At 42.3% G+C, this 21806-nt stretch overlaps 1 protein-coding gene across 15 annotated transcripts in view; it reads left to right on the forward strand.

Moving 5' to 3' along the window:
- The first annotated feature begins 20260 nt into the window (after positions 1-20260).
- The window catches only part of CAMK2D (calcium/calmodulin dependent protein kinase II delta), a 314355-nt gene continuing 312809 nt past the window's right edge, over positions 20261-21806 (forward strand). For 9 of the 15 annotated variants that reach the window (XM_044946082.2, XM_044946081.2, XM_044946079.2 and 6 more), the window contains exon 1: positions 20313-20890. In XM_044946082.2, coding sequence (XP_044802017.1) covers positions 20826-20890 — 65 coding nt within the window. In that variant the 5' untranslated portion in view covers positions 20313-20825. Of the gene's footprint in view, positions 20891-21806 lie in introns of all 15 variants that reach the window. The other 6 variants (XM_044946077.2, XM_044946075.2, XM_044946076.2 and 3 more) reach the window with 1 other exon arrangement.

Below are 21806 nucleotides of genomic sequence, written 5' to 3' on the forward strand. Positions count from 1 at the left end.
TCATACATTGTTGTTGTTCAGTCACTAAGATGTGTCTAACTCTTTGTAAGCCCATGGATAGAAGCACACCAGGCTCCCCTGTCCTTCACTCTCAGAGTTTGCTCATATACACTGCCCATGTCCATTGAGTTGGTGAGGAAATCCAACCATCTCATCCTCTGTCATCCCCTTCTCATCCTGCCCTCAATCTTTCCCAGCATCAGGATTTTTTCCAATGAATCTGCTCTTCGAATCAGATGGCCAAAATATTGGAGCTTCATTTATCTGAAATTCATACATGGGGCATACTTATTCATTACCTGATATTTAGTAAAATTAAAATTTAACTGGTGGGCTATATTTTTATTTGCTGAATCTGATAACCATTGCTGCTGCTACTGCTGCTGCTGCTGCTGCTAAGTCGCTTCAGTCGTGTCCGATTCTGTGCGATCCCAGAGACGGCAGCCCACCAGGCTCCCCCGTCCCTGGGATTCTCCAGGCAAGAACACTGGAGTGGGTTTCCATTTCCTTCTCCAATGCGTGAAAGTGAAGTCACTCAGTCGTGTCCGACTCTTAGCGACCCCATGGACTGCAGCCTACCAGGCTTCTCCGCCCGTGGGATTTTCCAAGCAAGAGTACTGGAATGGGGTGCCATTGCCTTCTCCGAGGAAGACAAAAATTATTTTGGAGGAAACATACAAAACAAATATTTCAAAACCCGCATCTTATATTTTAATTGAAGAATCAATGGATCTCCAGTCCCCTAGAAATGCAAAGCCAACCCCTAAAGAATTTTACATATGTGGAGAGAAGAAAAGGACTAGTTTTGCTCCAAATCTAGATTGTTTCTATTGCTCCTGGCATACTTTCAGTCCTGATATAAATCTCATAAATAATTGACTCAGGAAATCTCTGAGAGTTAGAGGGTAATGGGCAGTCTGAAATGTAAAAATTTAGAGGTATTGTGGATAACTGCCCTACCCACCAGAGACTAATTCACAATTTTAAAATATACATCCTTACCTCCTAAATCATAGCTAATTGAACCAGAAGTAGATGACACATTCACCTGAAATCTCTTTACTAGAGATTTGTAGTTTGAATTGTATTTTCTTTGTGTGACTGGACCTGAAATATGCAAAGCCGCAGCGTTTGATGGCATCTCCACTTACCCATTGGAGAAGGCAATGGCACCCCACTCCAGTACTCTTGCCTAGAAAATCCCATGGGCGGAGGAGCCTGGTAGGCTGCAGTCCATGGGGTCGCGAAGAGTTGGACTTCACTGAGTGACTTCACTTTCACTTTCCACTTTCATGCATTGGAGACGGAAATGGCAACCCACTCCAGTGTTCTTGCCTGGAGAATCCCAGGGACGGGGGTGCCTGGTGGGCTGCCGTCTATGGGGTCACACAGAGTCGAACACATCTGAAGCGACTTAGCAGCAGCAGCAGCAGCAGCAGCAGCCACTTACCCATATGCTGCCTTTTAGAAACTAGAAAAAGTCACCCTTTTTAGGACAACTCAACCCTGAGGGTTCACAGCTTGGCTAGCAGAGCTAGATTGTGCTTTAGACTGTATCCAATGCTGGACACCTTTGTGTTGTCAGCAACCTATACAATTTCATGTGATTGCCTTGCCATTTTATGCCATGTGAAATAGAATATATACACAGGAAGATGTATAAATGAGAGATGGAGTATGAATACTGCTAACTCTTTGATGGTTTTTTCATTTCTAAATTCCTAACCTCTCTGAGACAAAAGTTTATTCCTATTGTGTTTTGTAAAATATCCTTGAATTTGTGCAATAAATTCTTCCATTTTGCTTAAGATAGTTCAAGCTCATTCTTGACACTTAAAAAGAGAAAATTGTAATTAGTTACATAAATAATGGCTTTAAAATAATATCTTAGGAATCACTGATGCAGTCTGATAAAATTCTGGCAATAATCTGTATTCAACTGACATTTGAATACACCAATGTGCCTTCTTTTTACTTCTGGATTGATCTTGGCTTAAGAGGCTAACAAATTCTTCAGTGAACAAAAAGGATTGCCTTCAATTGCATCCACAGTGGATTTAATTTTCATTCACTTCCTATACATAATGAGTTCCTCAGAGTGGACTATAGACTGTACTGCTTGATATAAAATGCCTTTTCTTTCATTAGAACAATTTATAAATATAGAATTGAAAGATGGTAAAGAAGGAATCAGAAGTTTTATATAAAAACAGTGTAATGACGTGAAGGCAAAAAGGATAGAAACAAAGGAATAAATAACGGCAAGAATGGAACCACTTGATTTATTAATAAGACCTCTCTGGGAAGTAGCGTATACCTCACTAGCTTTTTGTTTTGTTCTGTTTTGTTTCATTTTTATAGGGTGGAGAAAACCTCTGCTTTTTCATAAACTGTAGCATCTTGAGTCTTCACAGACATATTTACTTCCCTCCCAGGTGGCCAAATAGGGAGTTATTTATTTATTTATTTTGTGCTGTCTTTCTGTTATTTTACATGAGAGGCAAACTCGCTCTAGCACATGGGTCATTACAGACAATCTTTCATATAATTGTGTGTTGACAAGCATCCATTTTGCACATTATCCAGAGGATGCCCCAGCCCTAGTTAATTGTAAGGTAGACAGTTTTCCTTCTTACAGTGACAATCACGGTTTGAGTATAAATAAACACATGGTCATTAAAGAAATTCAGTTCAGTGCAGTTCAGTCGCTCAGTTGTGTCCAACTCTTTGCGACCCCATGGGCTGCAGCACGCCAGGCCTCCCTGTCCATCAGCAACTCCCTGAGTTTACCCAAATTCATGTCCATTGAGTCGGTGATGCCATCCAACCATCTCATCCTCTTTTTCCCCCTTCTCCTCCTGCCCTCAATCTTTCCCAGAATCAGGGTCTTTTCAAATGAGTCAGCTCTTTGCATCAGGTGGCCAAAGTATTGGAGTTCCAGCTTCATCATTAGTCCTTCCAATGAACACTCAAGACCAATCTCCTTTAGGATGGACTGGTTGGATCTCTTTGTAGTCCAGGGTACTCTCAAGAGTCTTCTCCAACATCACAGTTGAAAAGCATCAATTCTGTGCTCAGTTTTCTTCACAGTCCAACTCTCACATTCATACATGACCACTGGAGAAACCACAGCCTTGACTAGATGGACCTTTGTGGGCAAAGTAGTGTCTCTGCTTTTTAATATGCTGTCTAGATTGGTCATAACTTTCCCTCCAAGGAGTAAGAATCTTTTAATTCCATGGCTGCAGTCACCCTCTGCAGTAATTTTGGAGCCCCCAAAAATAAAGTCTGACACTGTTTCCACTGTTTCCCCATCTATTTGCTATGAAGGGATGGGGCCAGATGCCATGATCTTAGTTTTCTGAATGTTGAGCTTTAAGCCAACTTTCTCTCTCCTCTTTCACTTTCATCAAGAGGCTTTTTAGTTCCTCTTCACTTTCTGCCATAAGGGTGGAGTCATCTGCATATCTGAGGTTACTGATATTTCTCTCAGCAATCTTGATTTCAGCTTGTGCTTCCTCCAGTCCAGCGTTTCTCATGATGTGCTCTGCATATAAGTTAAATAAGCAGGGTGACAGTGTACAGCCTTGACGTACTCCTTTTCCTATTTGGAACCAGTCTGTTGTTCCATGTCCAGTTCTAACTGTTGCTTCCTGACCTGCAGACAAATTTCTCAAGAGGCAGGTCAGGTGGTCTGGTATACCCATCTCTTTCAGAATTTTCTACAGTTTGTGGTGATCCACACAGTCAAAGGTTTTGGCATAGTCAATAAAGCAGAAATAGATGTTTTTCTGGAACTCTCTTGCTTTTTCGATGATCTAGAGGATGTTGGCAATTTGATATCTGGTTCCTCTGCTTTTTCTAAAACCAGCTTGAACATCTGGAAGTTCACAGTTCATATATTGCTGAAGCCTGGCTTGGAGAATTTTGAGCATTACTTTACTAGCGTGCGAGATGAGTGCAACTGTGCAGTAGCTTGAGTATTCTTTGGCATTGCCTTTCTTTGGGATTGCAATGAAAACTGACCTTTTCCAGTCCTGTGGCCACTGCTGAGTTTTCCAAATTTGCTAGCATATTGAGTGCAGCACTTTCACCATCGGGGAGAGATTAAAGAAACTACCACTTCTTGAATCTGAGCTAAGAAATTTAGACTAGGTTACAGTAATATCTATTTTCTTGTATTTTTACTTAACCTCCTTCTGTATCAATAAGAATTTTAGCAGTGAGTTTCTTAACTTCATGGGATTGACCTTTAAATTTTTCCTGATATACAGTAACATATAAAAAAATTTAATTTTTATCCAGTTATTATCTGGTTTATACATGTTTGTAGTGTTATGTATCAAATTCTCAGAACAGGCTTTAAAATTACAGAGACCTGAATCAAATGACAGCTCTATTTGCCTCCTAAGGTGTGACCTTATGGAAGAAAACATCCCGTTAATAGAATTGTTTGCCCAAATGTATACTAGGTATTATATAATAAACCTTACTTTTCATGATTATTGAAAGTATTAAAAACAATATATATAAAGTGGTTAGCAAAGTGTTTGGCACATTGTAGACCCTAAATAAATAATAGTTATTATGGGACAAATGCAGATGAGCCTGAACATTTATTTTAAGGTCTCATTTTTTAGCATGGCCTCATTTTTAATGGCTTCCCTGGTGGTTTAGTTGGTAAAGTGTCTGCCTGCAATGCAGGAGACCTGGGTTAAGTCCCTGGGTTGGGAAGATCCCTAGGAGAAGGAAACGGCAGCCCACTCCAGTATTCTTGCCTGGAAAATCCCATGGATAGAGGAGCCTAGGAGGCTACAGTCCATGGGGTCACAAAGAGTCAGACATGGCTGAGTGACTAACATGAAAACACACATTTTTAATATAGAAGATGACTAATGGAATCATAGAAGACTGGAGAAAATGGGCTGGTGATTATAGGAGAAGGCTCAGTGGGTGAAACAGTCCTAGTCCTATGATGCTGGCTTGTAAATGGGAAGAAATAAATCCCTACAGGTATTTTTAATACAGATATTCCTAATATAAAATCTACAGGCTGTGATAATGTTGTAAGTGGGAACTATAAGGAAGAAATCAAATGATACTCCAAGGATTGATTTTGAATAGTGGGGAAATGGTACCATTAACATAAATTGAAGCTTTGGGAAGGATACACTTTGGCATCAAAGCATGAAGTGAGATATAAGGATGAGCATTTCCGGAGAGCTATGGGGCTTGGGATCATGATTTGGGAGTTACCTACATGGAGGCAAGAGTCAACGGCTTTAGCAGTGTTATCCACTCCAAAGTAGTGGGAAAGGCCTACATTTAAGGAAAAAGAAAACAAGAAAAGAAGAATAGGCAGAAAAATGAATGATGAGTAGCAGTGAGAAAACCAGAACTAGAATTGATGAGGTCAAAGAAAGGCAGTTTTAAGAAAATCTACATAATTGGTTATGTAGATTCCCATGAAGATGATGCTTGGGTCAAGTTGCCTGGATTTAGTCACTGGGAAGAGGTTAGTTGCTCAGGCATGTCCAACTCTCTCCGACTCCACAGACTGTAGCCGGCCAGGCTTCTCTGTCCATGGGGTTCTCCAGGCAAGAATACTGGAGAGGGTTGCCATTTCTTCCTCCAGGGGATCTTCCCAACCCAGGCATCAAACCTGGGTCTCTCACACTGCAGGCAGATTCCCTACAATCTGAGTCACCAGGGAAGCTCCAGTCACTGGGAGTCCTTGGTTATTAGTAGGACCCTCAGAGTGATAGAGACACTACCAGATCACGTAGACTTTAGCAGGTGACAGTGGTCGCTGTTGATAAAAGACACATAATTGTGAACCCTTCCTTATGTGTCTGAGTACTACCTTTAATATGACTTTACCAGCCTGTTGGAAGAGCCTGAATTGAAGTTCAGGAAGAAGACCTTGGAAATGTGCTAAGGAAATGAGATGGCCTCCAAGGATTCTTCTTTCCAACATTTCCTTAGGAAAGGGGTTTCCCTATAGTCACTGTAATATCTAGTTATGATTTAGGATTTTTTTTTAAACGTTTAATTTTATATTGGATTATAGCTGATTAACAATGTTGTTGTTTCAAGTAGACAGCAAAGTGACACAGCTATATATATATATGTATACATGTACCCATTCTCCTCCAAACTCCCCTCCCATGCAGGCTGTCACATAACAAAGACTTAGGATATTATCATTAAATTCCCCATCTTAACATTTAGTCACATTTGCAGATATAGCCTAACCTGGATTAGCCCTGAGGTTAAATAAGAAACTAAGTTGAGGAATGAGGGTACCAGAGCCAGGAAGAAGCAAAAACTGGAGATGAGACCTCCAAGAGAGAGAGGAAGGTTGGGCTCAGCCAAAATTCTGCAGCAGGAGGTGATAGCTACATAAGCAGTATGTTTAGAAAATGAGTCACCTAGCTCTCTGGAAAAGCAACTGTTGACCGGTTAATATTATTTGACACTTGGGGATTGGTGTAGTTAATTAGTGAAGCAGAAAATTCAGCTGCTTTTCCCCTGAAGCCAAGTGACTTCTATAGTCCATTTGTTCTTTCCACACTGTCCTCTCCTTAAAGAGCAGCCAGTCCTAAGTAGCTAAGTATTTTCAGAGTTAGCCATTTGAAAAATATAAAATATATGTATGAGTGTCTAGCTGTGGCATGTAAAGTAAAAATAAATAAAAATATGGAAGATAACATATAATGATTAAAAATACAGGCTCTGTGGCTCAGCTTACCTGGGTTTGATTATTTATCTTGCTTGTCACTTCCTCGAGATGAACAGATCTGTTCCTGTTGACTCATTTGTAAAATTAATGCAATAGAAAACTATCTCAGAGAGTCATGAGTCATGGTAAATACTCAACAGATGCTACCAATTAGTATTTTAGACACTTTTGAGAGTAAAACTTGAACTGGCCCTTGTTTCTAGTGAGAAGTAATGTTATTTAAATTAGTCCCATTTTTTCACTCATAAGATGAAAAGTATCATTTGTCTTACATGATTACTGTGAAACTGTACCATGGAAGGAGTAGTTATTACTATTCCTCCATCCATTTTCTCCATCACCAAAACAAGAAAACTTTAAGGAAGAAACCACAGAGTTAACTTTTTTGATTTTGGAATACATATTTCAATTCCCAAATATATGCAAATTCAAAAGTTTTATCTCTTTATAACATTCATTACTTTTATTACACAAATGTATTCAATGAAGAAAAATTCCAGAATATTGGGAAAAAATCATTCATATTCTTATCCCAAAAGATAAGCACAGTTAAAATTTAGAAGGTTGTCCTTTGAGAATTTTCTCTCTCTGTCTATCTATCTATCCTTCCAACCAAGCATATCACACTGGGGTTAAAGTAAAATCTTTAGTAACTTGAATTTTTAGTTAATATATTGTGATATTGTTCAATGCCAGTACTTTGCTGCAACATAATTTAATACTTCATATGTTTCATTGTATGACTAAGCCAATGTTTGTGAAACTACTTCCTATAGTTTGTTGTTGAGTTCCTCAAAATATCTTCAGACAATCTGTTAATAAAGTACTCCCAGCTCATTAAAATAGGGAGAATACCATCTTGACAGGGCCTTAGCAGTGTTTCAGAAAGAGGTACTTAGAGGTGAGATATTTATAGGATTTGAGGTCTGGCCTGAAGATCAGATCAGATCAGATCAGTCGCTCAGTCGTGTCCGACTCTTTGTGACCCCATGAATTGCAGCACGCCAGGCCTCCCTGTCCATCACAAACTCTCGGAGTTCACCCAGACTCACGTCCATTGAGTCAGTGATGCCATCCAGCCATCTCATCCTCTGTCGTCCCCTTTTCCTCCTGCCCCCAATCCCTCCCAGCATCAGAGTCTTTTCCAATGAGTCAACTCTTTGCATGAGGTGGCCAAAGTACTGGAGTTTCAGCTTTAGCATCAGTCCTTCCAAAGAAATCCCAGGGCTGATCTCCTTCACAATGGACTGGCTGGATCTCCTTGCAGTCCAAGGGACTCTCAGGAGTCTTCTCCAACACCACAGGTATAAGCAATCTTTCAAGAAGGGAAATGGAGAACTGGGCAAAGTTTAAAACTGGTGGAAACTGTGAAATTAGTCTGGACAACTAACCTGATGATCAAGCTATTTGATTAGGAGAGCAGATTAATGTTTCTAAAAACTTGATGTGAAGAGTTCCTGAAGCAGTCTGTAAAGTTATTTATTGATTTATAGTACTATATTACCTAGGCAGAGTTTTCCTAAAACAAAAAATAAAACCTAAGTCACATCAATATGTTTACATATTGTTAACATCAATAGCCTGCAGTTTTGTCTAATTCATATTAGCATAGTTGATTTCAGTTATCAACGTTTTTGTTTTTTAATTAGTTTTCCCTATACTCTGGTTTCTCTTCAGATCATATAAATCTTTCACCTTTTTAATATTACTTTTCCCAAGTATGTTTTATATATCGATTTATTTCTATTGTCACTAGTACCACCACCTAAATCCAAGCCTCTACGTCCCTTTACCTTGCCTTTTAAGCTGATCTCTTTCAACTGCTAACACTCATCCTCCACAAGGCAGTCAGAATGAATTTATGACGCAGAATGTCACTTCCATTCTTAAAACCTTTTCAGTATTTCCATGTTGTTCTTCATATGGTTTTAAGTTCCCCATGAGAGCCTCTCTGATCCACTCCTATGGCCTTATTCTGTTTACTGCAACCTAATCCAATAGACCTCTTTTGGTTCCTTGAATTTGTGGTGTTCCATCTCTTAGAATCCCTTCCCCTGTACTTTCTTTTATATAGTTAATTCCTACTTATCCTTCAGATCTCATTTTGCTCATCCTTCTCCTACCCACCAAGACAAATGTTATACATTTGCATAGCTCCCTATATTCTTCCTTTGTATTATTTAATTTTTTTACAAATAATTAATGCCTATTTGTGATTTAATGCCTATCTCCCCCACTCAAAAGCAAGCCCTATAAAAGCAGGGACACTATTTACTTCACTCTACATTACATCCTCAGACTCTCTGGCCCACTACACAAACACACAATTTATAGTATAAATGTTTCTCAATCAGTGGCACAAGCCTTCACATTTATGCTGCAGGAGTTCTTTGTTTTGTTTCCTATGTACTTTGATAACGCACCCAGCTTAATTGCCTTCACCTTCAAAAACACCTTTTCACTCTGAATTTGAGGGCATGTCTTCTTTGTTAAATGAGCCAAATAATTGTGAAAAGAAGTGTTGTTCACAAAAAAGCTACTAATTGAAGCTCTTTTTTTTTTTTTCCCCATAGATATAATAAAGCATTGAAAATGGGAGGTTTAGAGAGAGATGTGCCTGTCTCTTTGCAGGGTATTGCTATAGCTTCCAGATATTCTAAAAATATGTCCTTTTGAATGAAAATAGGACTATGTGTGTATGTAGTAGGAAGTGAGAAGGGTAAACTGGTTCTTTTATTAATATTTCTTTTTTAACTTGAACCATATAGATATGTGTTCTGACTGGAGTTGGGCCATTCTGTAACAAAGCTAACTCTCAGTTATCACACTAGTGGAAACTAGCATGATGTAGAAAAAACAAAATATGGTCATAACCTAAATCACCTGCTTCCATTCATTCATTCATTTGTAATTTTACTCAAAATCTTTGAATTATAGTGATACTTTCTATCTGTCCAGGACTTTTGATTTTAAGAGTTTTATTTACATACTTTGTTTTTGATATGGTAGACCAACCTAGAAAAAAAAAGATAGGATCCTCAAAACTCAGCTCCCTTAAAAACAGGAAGTTTATTTCTTTGATCTAGAGCAGAGTTCTGGTTTAGCAGCAACTCAGCCCTTATGCTCAGGGACCCAGGCTGGGCTCTGCTGTCTTCAACATGATGATTACAGACTGCTATCAGAATTAGTTTAAGTCATTTAGGAAACGTGAAGAACATTAAAGAACATGCAGAGGGGGCAAAACCTGGAGTGACATACATCACTTCAGCTCACACATCTTTGCCAAGAACATCATCTGGAGGCAGGGAACTCGGGAAGATATATTCTGCCTATGTGTTCAGATCCACCCATGTTTCTGTAGAAGGGGAATAGTACAGATTTTGGTGGGTATGTTTGGTCACATGCATTATCTCATTGAGCAAATGGATTTTTAAAGCCTCTTCTCTTTCTGCTTTTTGAAGGAATAAATGAGCATGTCAATCAAGCTCTTGAGAGAGTCAATTCCTAGGCAGGTTGATAGGAAGTCCAGGGTCCCCAAGAAAGAGAGGGAGGTCTGGAACTCTCGAAGAGGAGATAGAGCTCTGAAATTCTCAAGGAGGAGGAAAGGACAAATGCCTTTTTTCCCTCTACATTCCTTAGTCTTAGACACCTAAAACATTTTTTTTTTCTTTAGGCCTGGAACTGATGATTAAACCACAAACAACTCAGTTTAAATTCTGTACTAAGGATTATACAGGGCTTCCCTGGTGGCTCAGATGGTAAAGTGTCTGCTTGCAATGTGGGATACCCGGGTTCGATCCCTGGGTTGGGAAGATCCCCTGGAGAAGGAAATGGCAACCCACTCCAGTACTCGTGCCTAGAAAATTCCATGGATGGAGGAGCCTGGTGGGCTACAGTCCATGGGGTCCCAAAGAGTGGGACACAACTGAGTCACTTCACTTTTGAAGGATTATACAATAACAATGTATCCTGCTTGAAGACAGTTTCTCCTTCCTAAAATCCTTCTGGCTAATCCTGTTATCTTAAAATGTAAAATGTGGGAGTGGGTCTAGTAAGATCTTTACAACCTTGAGACATTCTTTTGATTTATTATAATAACCAATTATAAAGTATATAACTCCATTGCTTAAACTAGCGAGGGGGACACTCTCCAGCCCCTCTCTGATGTCTATGTCAGAAGCGTTCTCTGTCCCTTTTTATACTTTAATAAAACTCTGCTACACAAAAACTCTTGAGTGTTCAAGCCTGGTCCCGAAGCTGTCTTGTTCTTCGGAGATCACAAATCTGACATCATTCACTGTAAGCTATCACTCTGTGAAGCAAATAATCAGAGAGATAAGAAATATCAGATGCCTAGATGATCTAGGAAATGAATAAATAGTATCTGAATAATAAATTATAATAAATAGTAATAAATTATAATAAATAGTAATAAATTAACAGGACCTATCATGCAAATGGGTCAGAAGTTATTGTAATTATACAGGGTTGATGGTAGTAAATTGAGTATATTTTATCATCTATTCTGAGTCCAGTTTGTGTTGTCTATCTGATATATAACATAGGGCAAATCCTTGGTGTTGTCCTACATGATGAAAAAAGAAATCTCAACTTTTGGCAAAGGTAACTTCAGGTTTAAACCATTGATTATTTGAAAAAGTAAAGTTTTGAAAATGAAGAAAGTTGGAGGAGATGCTACCTTCCTCTGAAGATATTTAAATTAAAAGAGTGTCAACTTAAAAAAAAAAATCACACTACATGAGCTGTGAGTTTAAGTTTTATTCAGGGTCTTACTGCAGACTATAGCCAAGGAGAGAGGTCTGAGGAACTGTTCCAAAGAGGTAGGAAAGGAACTGGTATACATATGAATTTGGGGGCTAAGAAATACATACAGTTGAGCATGTACATGTGTGCTAAGTCCCTTCAGTTGTGTCTGACTCTTTACGACCCCATGGACTGTAGCCCACCAGGCTCCTCTGTCCATGGGATTCTCCAGGCAAGAGTACTGGAATGGGGTTCCATGCCCTCCTCCAGGGGATCTTCCCAACCCAGAGATCAAACCCACATCTCCTGCGGCTCCGGCATGGGCAGATGTGTTCTTTACCACTAGTGCCACCTGGGAAGCCCATAGTTAAGCAAACATCTTGGCAAAAGATTACTGCTAATTACAAAACAGACATCTTAGTGATTTTAGTGCTTTTCTATGTATGGGATGATTTAACAAGGGAGAACATTTTCTGGATCTTAATAGACTAGTAGGGCAGACATCCTAGAGGATTTTTAGGTTTTTAACAGGGCCTAATCTAGACATAGCACATGAATGGCCTACCAACAAAATCCTTGGCTGACCTAAGAATAAGCCTTCCTAGCACCATTGGACAAATCAGTCACTAAATGCCTCCTGAACCTTGGTTGAATTTATGACCTAAAGGAGGAGGATGGAGAATGTGAAGGGAAGAAGAACGAAGGGCCTTGCTCATCATCCAGTTATATAAGGCTTAAATCACAACCCACTGTAGCCTGCAGACAGTGCACCCTGAAAGGAATTCAGAATGAAAAACAGGATGAAGCTCTATGTGCTTTAGATGAATGGGCCACTAGATAGTTAGATGTTTATCAAGATGAATTTCAATGAGCACAAATTAAAGCAGTTAGGAGATTGTTTTGGCAAACTGGTTAAGAGATAATGATGGTTTGGTCTAGAATGCAAGTGATAAGAAATGAAGTGCAGTGCACTAAATTCTAGGAATGTTTGAAACAAGGTATGGGACAGCGACAAGAGAGATGAATCTATGAAACCACATGTCCCAACCAGAAAATGCACGATGGAGTGTACTAAAGATTTGGGCCTTTTTTTTAAAGAAGGATATATGTTGAGTTAATAATGGTATCCACACTGAGGAAAGATACATTAGATTTCTTTAGTGTGAATTCACTAAAGGGTGACCTAATGCCTTAATACGAGTGAGAAAAGTTGATGGCCTAAAAGAAAGCATTTACAATGGGAATGACATGAGGTGTATGGACTCATGGTTGGCTATGGGAGGAAGGGAGAGGGACTGTTACAGGCGACCCTCAAGTTTTGCTGAGATATGGAGAAGGTGCAGGTAGAGAGGGAGTCTGGGAGATTAATCAGAAATAGAGGCAGATTCTCTGGAAGGAACTTTCTAATGGGGACTGGCAACATACATCTCAAGCTCTCAGAGAGGTGGGAGTTGGAGATAAAGATTTCAGTCATTAGCATTTTGATATCTAGCAGACTTGGTTTTTCCCTTTTTCATTTTCCATGTGCCTGAAAGCAAGGAGGGCCCTACTTGACCCCTTGGGAGTTTACATCCCTTCTTTCTCCATTCCCCCATAGCTGGTGGTCAATAACTGCCTGGTGAAGGATCAGGAGAGTCCTCGCCTGAAACACTCCAAGCTGCTGGTAGATCAGGCTGAGCCTCGGACTTTGCCTGAAGGCACACACTGGGTTTTTTGTTTATGTTTTTATTCTGCTTCTCTACTTCCTTATCCTTCTCTCTGAGACAATAACTTTGCCACACTAACTCCCTCCCCTTGTGTAAGAACCTACACCTGGAGAAGCAAAAGCCAGACAATACTCAGGAGAATAAGAGTTACTAAGGAGGCCTGGGGAAGCTGTGTAAAATAAGAAAAAGAGCTGCCTAAGATGGTGGACACCAAAGAGCAACCAGTTACCATATAGATAGAGAAAAGCAGTCAGGAATGAGCCTGAGGAAAAGAGCAGATAGAAATGTGCTGGGGCAGTGAGTTGCTGTGAATGCAGAATGTGGTTATCAGACATGGAAACCGACAGAGAATTCAGGTCAAGGGTATGAAATGATACAGAGAGGTCAGGTTATGTAAGGAGTGAAAAGGATCCACTAAATACAGCAACAAAGAGGACTCAATACCATATTAAAGATTGAAGATTTTTAATACTTTGGAAGACAAAGACTAATGATAACATATACTCATTTTTAAAAAGAAAAGGTATTTTTGAGCATCTATTAAGGTACAAGTCCTGTGCTAGTGCCGTGGTGAGGAGCTGAATAGCTGTTCCTTACCACGAAGGGACCAATACACTAATTGTCGGAGTGCTAAGTGTTGCAACAGTAGTGAGTGAGTCATTAGCAGTGCAGACTGATGCTGAAAGCTTGGCCTCTGTGCAATGGTGCTGATTTAATCTTGGAGAGTTTTGGGCGAAGAAGAAAAGAATAGCTTTATTGTTTTTCCAGAGAAAGGGGAACACAGTGGCTTCTGCCCTGAAAAATTATGTGTCCCATCCCAGGAGGATTTGATGAGGCATTTCATAGCAATGATTCAAGGGTGGGGATGCTGACATGATGAGGGTGTGTGCAGGGCCTGCACTCCTCTAAGCTATTCTCAAGTAATCTTCTTGATTGGGCTTCCCTATTGGCTCAACAGTAAAAAATCCGCTTGCAATGCAGGAGGATGGGGTTTGATCCCTGGGTCAGGAAGATACCCTGGAGAAGGAAATGACAACTTGTTCAAGTATTCTTACCTGGCAAATCCCAGGGACAGAGGGGCCTGAGCAACCAAATAACAAATCTTCTTGATGAGCTTCTCTGGTTCCTTTAATGTAGCCTCAGGTGGCTTCTTGGCAGCTCCTTCCTCGATTAGCAGTTGTTCGCATCTGCTCTTTGAAACTCAGGGAAAGTCAAGGAAGCTGGAGTCCATTCTCTACAAACAAGAAAATGGGGGACAGAAAGGCTCCCGAGTTTAGGAGCCCCACAGGGTCCTGCTCTGTTTCAAGAGGAAGACAGCATCTGCTAATTTGTTTTGTTTGTTAATGACTCCAGTTATTTCAATTTACCCATCGTATTTAATACAATTTCTTACTACAATTCTTTTAACAGTGGTAGGTATGCATATATGTTCATGAAGCATCAAGTATACTAACCAGTATACTTGAAAGTGATGGGAAAGAGCTACTTTTTGGATATTGCTTATTTTCTTGTTTAGTTGCACATTTATTTTTATTTTTAGTAAAAAAAAAAAGCACCTGATGAAACAAAGTAAACGTTTCTATCTTTTGTTTTATAAATAGTTAATTTCATCTGCACGTTTATCTTGAATAAATGGATGTTAGGGTGAACAGAAAATCCACTCACTTTTAGACTGTATTTGTGTCTGACTCTATGTGCTTATTGTACCTTAGGAAGACTAACTGAAAAAAGCAACAGCAGATTGCTTTAGAAGAAAAAAAGCAACGGCGAGTTGCTTTTTCCCCCTTGACTCTAAATCTACCGAATGGCTTACAATACAGAGCCTGCTAAAATTCTCACAGAAATCTACCTATTAAAGATGGATTCTGCTTTTGAGGGAGCTATGGAAATAGTCATCATTTCATTGTTTCCTGTATGCAACTTTGTAGCAAGGGGAAATCAATACCTGTGAATATCCACTTTGCTCATTTAAGTATTAGAAACTTATCCCTTCCTAGTAGGGCTACTGAAGTCTTGCAATGTTTAATTACAAGATTTCTATCCTTTATTCTCATTTTGCATTTGTATATGGTGATCATTTTCAGGTCTTCTATCTCTTTGATACTGTTTGTCAGCTGATGCTATCACAAAAAAGGGATGGGATACATTTACAGCAAGATTTCCTTTTCCTCTTGGCACCAATATGATTTCATGTGACTGAAGTCTAGCAATCCAGGTAGTGTCAGGGCTCTGCTTACTATTACTTTTCAAACCAACAGTTGTCCAACCATCCACCACCCCATACCCCTTCTTTATTTGCTGTTATTGCCTTTCCAGTATTAATGGGTGAATTTTAAAAGATGATAAAATTATGAATACTTTGCTTCCACCTTAAGCAAAGTAGAAATCTAGAAGCTGGAAGCAATACACCAAGTGATCTCAATTTTTATGTGATTAAACCAACTGAGAAACCAAATAAGCTTCTATTTAGAAATTTTTTGTCCATTTTGCACATGAAAAATTCATTTCAAGCCACATTTTTCATTTCCTTACATTGACTTTTGTCTTCACAATGAGATCTAGTTATTTAAAACCTTTGGCACTGCCTTTTATTACAATATAAAATTTAGTAAGGCCAATATATTTAAGGAAACACATTCCTTCTTCCTTGACAAGTAAATTAGTACTAGATTCTTTTCCCTTGCTGTCAATTATTAGCGTATTTTAAAAATCCATTTCTGTGCATAAACACTTTTAATGATGGGATACTGTGACCACTTTGAAAATGATCACCCTCATAGTAAGAAGTCTTAATGGTATGTTAATTATAAATTTCTGACCTTAATATAAAACCTGTGATTAATCTAAACCCGCAAATAATTAATCTGTCCATTCAACAAAGTTCATCAAGCAGCTATTATGTGCCAGAAACTGTTTTAGTCGCTAGAAATAGTGCGGTGAACAAAACAGCCAGTAGTTCATGCCCCTGGGGAGCTTAAATTCTAGTTAGGAAGTATAAACAATTAACAAGAAAAAATGTGTAGTACTGTAGGTGGTAATAAGTATTGAGGGGGAAAATAAAGCAGGGAATGGGACTGGAAATCATGTTCAAAAGAGTTGCAGTAATTGATAGAACAGCCAGGGAAGGCCACCCCGATAAGACAAAATTTGAGAAAATATTGGAAGGAGGTGAAGAAATGAGATAGGACAACTAAGAGATGAACATTCTGGGAAGCAGAGAACAGCAAATGCAAAGTCTCTACTCCAGGAACAGTAGTAGCCACTGTGGCCAGAAGAGAGTGAGCCAGGGCACCAATTGAGGTAAGAAGGCTAGTGGAGTAGGGTGAGGAGAGATCCTCTAAGGCCTTATAAGTCAATTTTAGAATTTTGTTTTTCATCCAGTTAAGATGGTGCGAAGCCTTCAGCAGGTTTTGATCATAAGCATGGTTTGTTCTGACTGAGGTTTCAAGAGGATCATTTTGGCTCTTGAAGGAGAGGAGGTGAGGGCAGAAGCCAGAGACCAGGAAGGAGGCAAGAGAAGATAATCCACGTGGACTTCAAGTGCAAGTAACCTCAGAAGGATTATTGTCGTAGGTGATCCAAGCACTAGACATATCTTCAGTTTTTTATTATTCTTGCCTAGAGAATCCTGTGGACAGAGGAGCCTGGTGGGTTGCTGTCCATAGGGTCGCACAAAGTCGGACACGACTGAAGCAACTTAGCATGCATGCATGCATGCCTGCGTGCATTGGAGAAGGAAATGGGAACCCACTCCAGTATTCTTGCTTGGAGAATCCCAGGGACGGAGGAGCCTGGGGTCGCACAGAGTCAGACAGACTGAAGCGACTTAGCAGCAGCAGCAGCAGCAGTTTTTGATAAATAAGAGATATACTTTAAGTAATACAAAATATAGATCAGGGAACAGTGAAAATATATATTAATCAGTATATGCTTAAAAAGCACATTTTTATTGTCTAGTTAATTTATCAGTTAGAACTGGACATGGAACGACAGACTGGTTCCAAATAGGAAAAGGAGTACGTCAAGGCTGTATACTGTCACCCTGCTTATTTAACTTCTATGCAGAGTACATCATGAGAAACGCTGGACTGGAAGAAGCACAAGCTGAAATCAAGATTGCCGGGAGAAACATCAGTAACCTCAGATATGCAGATGACACCACCCTTATGGCAGAAAGTGAAGAGGAACTAAAAAGCCTCTTGATGAAAGTGAAAGAGGAGAGTGAAAAAGTTGGCTTCAAGCTCAACATTCAGGAAATGAAGATCATGGCATCTGGTCCCATTACTTCATGGGAAACAGATGGGGAAACAGTGGAAACAGTGTCAGACTTTATTTTGGGGGCTCCAAAATCACTGCAGATGGTGACTGCAGCCATGAAATTAAAAGACGCTTACTCCTTGGAAGGAAAGCTATGACCAACCTAGATAGCATACTGAAAAGCAGAGACATTACTTTGCCAACAAAGGTTTGTCTAGTCAAGGCTATGGTTTTTCCAGTAGTCATGTATGGATGTGAGAGTTGGACTGTGAAGAAAGCTGAGCGGCCAAGAATTGATGCTTTTGAACTGTGGTGTTGGAGAAGACTCTTGAGAGTCCCTTGGACTGCAAGGCGATCCAACCAGTCCATTCTAAAGGAGATCAGTCCTGGGTGTTCTTTGGAAGGAATGATGCTCAAGCTGAAACTCCAGTACTTTGGCCACCTCATGCAAAGAGCTGACTCATTGGAAAAGACTCTGATGCTGGGAGGGATTGGGGGCAGGAGGAGAAGGGGACGACAGAGGATGAGATGGCTGGATGGCATCACTGACTCGATGGACATGAGTCTGAGTGAACTGTGGGAGTTGGTGATGGACAGGGAGGCCTGGAGAGCTGCGATTCATGGGGTCACAAAGAGTCGGACACGACTGAGTGACTGAACTGAACTGAATGTATCAGTATTAAAACTAGATTATGTTTGTTTTATTGTATCACAATTATTGTAACCATTTACAATTGTGGGTAGTTTAAATAATTGAGATAAATATAGTAATTATGTAGGACTCATTACTCTAATATTTAAAAAACAATTTTCTTCCCAAGTTGTAAAATTCTATTTTTATTTATTGTTTTAATGTTACTTCTCCTGTTTTTTAGATTCAGAGAAGAACATTAAATTATTACAGTATAACTTTTGGAACCATGTTGACAAATTTTTGAGGTATATATTAAAAATGTTTAGCCTAGACCACATTGATTTTTTTCATCTTTCTAGGCAAACTATTAATAGACACCTTGTTTCTTTTCTTCATATAGTTTTTGGTATCATCTTGTATTGCTCATTTTACACAGTATTTGCTTTTTATGATTAGGAATCAAAGTATGTACAAAGTTCAATTTTGTTATAAGCATTAAAAACTGTAAACATTTTGAGAACTCTAGTAAAAGCTATTATTGGCAGAATAGCATTCCTCAGACCAGGAAATGGATTTAAGTTATGTGTGACCGTGGACAAACTCACTACTTAAAAGCAACTTTTGGGAGCAAGCAGTAATTCCTTTCAATCTTAGACTCTCTGTACCTCCTAGTTATGGTTCACCTTCCAGCTGTGAAATTTTGAGTTCCTGACATAATGCTGAGGATGAACGAACAGCAATCGAGTTGCAAGGTTTTTAGTTTCCCCATGCTATAAAACAAAAAGCAGTAATTTGGAGAAGACTTCTTGTTTTGGTCTGCCTTTATTAAAGACACAGGACTGGAAGGAAGGCCCATGGGTAGTTTCGGCTATCAGCAATTCATCTATTTTAAATGTAATGGATAATATTTTTGTCCTGTTTACTGTAAACAGTGACAGATATGCTGATGAATAATAACGTGTTCCTGGACTGCTATGTGCTTTTTCAAACAGCCATGAACAGAGTATAGCCAGGTGTCACTATCCGATCTGAGCTTTGAGCACACAAGCAGAGCACATGCAACCTCTCCTTTCCCTTTTTCCTTTTGCAAAGCGAAAGGCACTAGACTTGTTCACATGATGTGAGTGACGTCAGCCCCTACTAGGTCGCGTGACCGACATCTAACCTTCCCATTACCCCGCCCCCGCCGCCAGAGCAGGAAATCTCGCGAGAAGCCGCCTTACTATCAGAACTTAGGGAGATGACCGGGGAGTTACTCAGGAGGGAAGGTGTGGCTCGGCGGCAGAGAGCTCGCTTTCCTTGTGTTCACATTCATGGCCCAAGCAGAGGCTTTTGGGGATTGCCAGAGTCTGAGCAACCCAGTCTAGAAAACGGCGGCGGAGGTGGAGAGTGAGGCGGCCGTTATATCAGAAGTGAAACGTGGCGCGGCGGGCGTCGCCCCTCGCTGAAGAGGCCGGGGGGGAGGGAGGAACCCCGCGCAGAGCGCCCGGGAGCGGGCGCAGTGGCTTCTGCCGGGGCGGGCGCACCATCATCGGTGCTTGGGGGAGGCCGGGACCCTTCTCTGGAAGCAGCCAGTTGCCCACATCCGGCCCCCACTGTGTCAACACCGACTCAAGCCGAGACGAAGCGCCTGCACCTCTGGCCCTACCAGGGCACCGCGGCTCGGGCGCCGGCTTGGGAGGCGGTCCCTGGTGCCCGGCGCCCGCACCCAGGCTGGGGGCCCCCGCGACCCCCGGCCGCAGTTTCCGCAGTCCACGAGTTGCCCCGCTTCTTCCCGCTAAGTCGGCCCCACGTTCCGGCAGAAGCCTAATTGCGGGTTTAACTGTAATTTTCCTGTCTCGCCTCCTTCACCTACACCCTCTCCAGGCGTATCCCCCGCACATCCTCCTCCACCCACCTGGTCTCTCCCTAGACGGGCGTGCGCGCGTGTGAGACCCGGGGAGGGAGGGAAGGAGGAATCCGCGGAGGGACAGGGTGAGAGTCGCTAGCGGGAGGGATAGGACCAGCACGAGGGGGCTTCGGGAGGGAGGGGGCGCTGGCAGGCGGAGGGAGCGGCAGGAGGAGGCGCTGGGGAGGAGGCGGAGGCCCGGGGACGGCGGGCGAGGCTTCGCCCGAGCGGAGCGCTCTGTCTCTTGCCGCGCAGTCTCGGAGCCGCCGCGGGCTCGTGTGGAGCGCGAGGCCGCCGAGGTGCGGGCGGGAGAGAGGCCGGCTCCGGCGCGCCCCGCGCCCGCGCCCGCTGACAGCTGCAGCTGGGCTCGCGCCGTCCGCTCCCGGCTCCGCGGCCTCCGCCCCCTCGGACTCCCTCCCCTCCGCCTCTACCCCTCCTGCCCCGGTGCGGATCGTTTCGCAACTGCTCGCCTCTCGCCCCGTGCCCGGCTGTTTTCCATTTCCCGGCCCCTCTTCTTGAGTACTTTGCGCCTGCATCTGGGGAGAGGGTCTAGAAAGGGGTCGGAGGGAGCGTCGGGAGGAGAAGAAGGAAGCGAGGCCCGGAGGAGGAGGAGGATCGGCGGACAGCAGGGAGGAGACCCCACGCCACCCTCTCTGGTCATCTCCCCTCCCGCCCCGCCCCTGCGCACACTCCCTCGCCGGCGAGCTACTTTCGGACGAGGAAAGTGAGGGCGGCCCTGGGTGACAGCGCCGCGGGGCGAGTCCCGGGGAAGCCGCGCGTCTGCTCTCGTCTGGTCCGCCGCGCTCCCAGCCAGGGGGACAGCCCGGACCGAGGATGGCTTCGACTACAACCTGCACCAGGTTCACGGACGAGTATCAGCTTTTCGAGGAGCTCGGAAAGTAAGCGCTTTTGCCGGGTACTCGCACGTCCCCTTTCCAGCAGAGGGCGGGTCGCGTTACCCCCGACCCACGGGCCTCCGGCGTGGGGCAAGGGAGTTGGGAGACGGGAGGAGAGGGAGGAGGGCCCCCGGTGTGTTGGCTCGGAGGAAGGTGTTGTCTTAGTAAGAGGAGGGGACGACGAAGGGGAACGACCTTCCACCCCGGCTGTGGCCCTTTCTGATAATCCTTAGCCCACCTTCTCCCGCTCCCCCACCCTCCTGCACTAGAGACTTAGTGGATTTACGATCCCTGCAGTTGTAGCTGTCATCCTGAGAAGTGTGCGAGCGCGCGCGCGCGCGTGCGCGTGTGTGTATGGAGAGGAAACAAGAACCCATGTAAAATGCAACATAGATCACGTTTTCTGTAAATAGAGATGCCGCCGGGTTCGCCGGCGAGTTAGCCATACGACCCACGTTCAGATGAGAACTCACTGCCCCAGACGGTGCCATATTTATTGATGCCGAAAGTTCAACTTGGCGTAGAGTCTGTTTCGCATCCAGTAGTTGTTCTGTCCAGGAAACGAGCCTCCCCAAGGAACTCGACCCCCTGTCCCATAGCCACTATTATTCCTTGCACTAGATTACTCGCTTATCATCACCCTTCCTAGGATTTACGTGAACATCTTCGAGTTCTCTGGGAGGATTTATTTACACAGGCAGTGGAAAAGCCCTCTGGAGACCGGGATAGTGCTTCCCAGGGGTAACCTAACGTTGTATGTTGTTTAAAAACGACCTTCTACACCTGACCGACAGGACTACTTGGCAGTGTTAAGGAAGGAGGCAGGAGACCTACTGAGAACCTGTGCAAAGGAACCTAGGGGCCGAGCCGTGAACGTTAATTTATGTAGCATCAAACCCAACCCCAGTTCCTCTATCGC

Source organism: Bubalus bubalis, chromosome 7 (genome assembly GCF_019923935.1).
Source record: "Bubalus bubalis isolate 160015118507 breed Murrah chromosome 7, NDDB_SH_1, whole genome shotgun sequence".
In the NCBI taxonomy this organism is placed as follows: domain Eukaryota; kingdom Metazoa; phylum Chordata; class Mammalia; order Artiodactyla; family Bovidae; genus Bubalus; species Bubalus bubalis.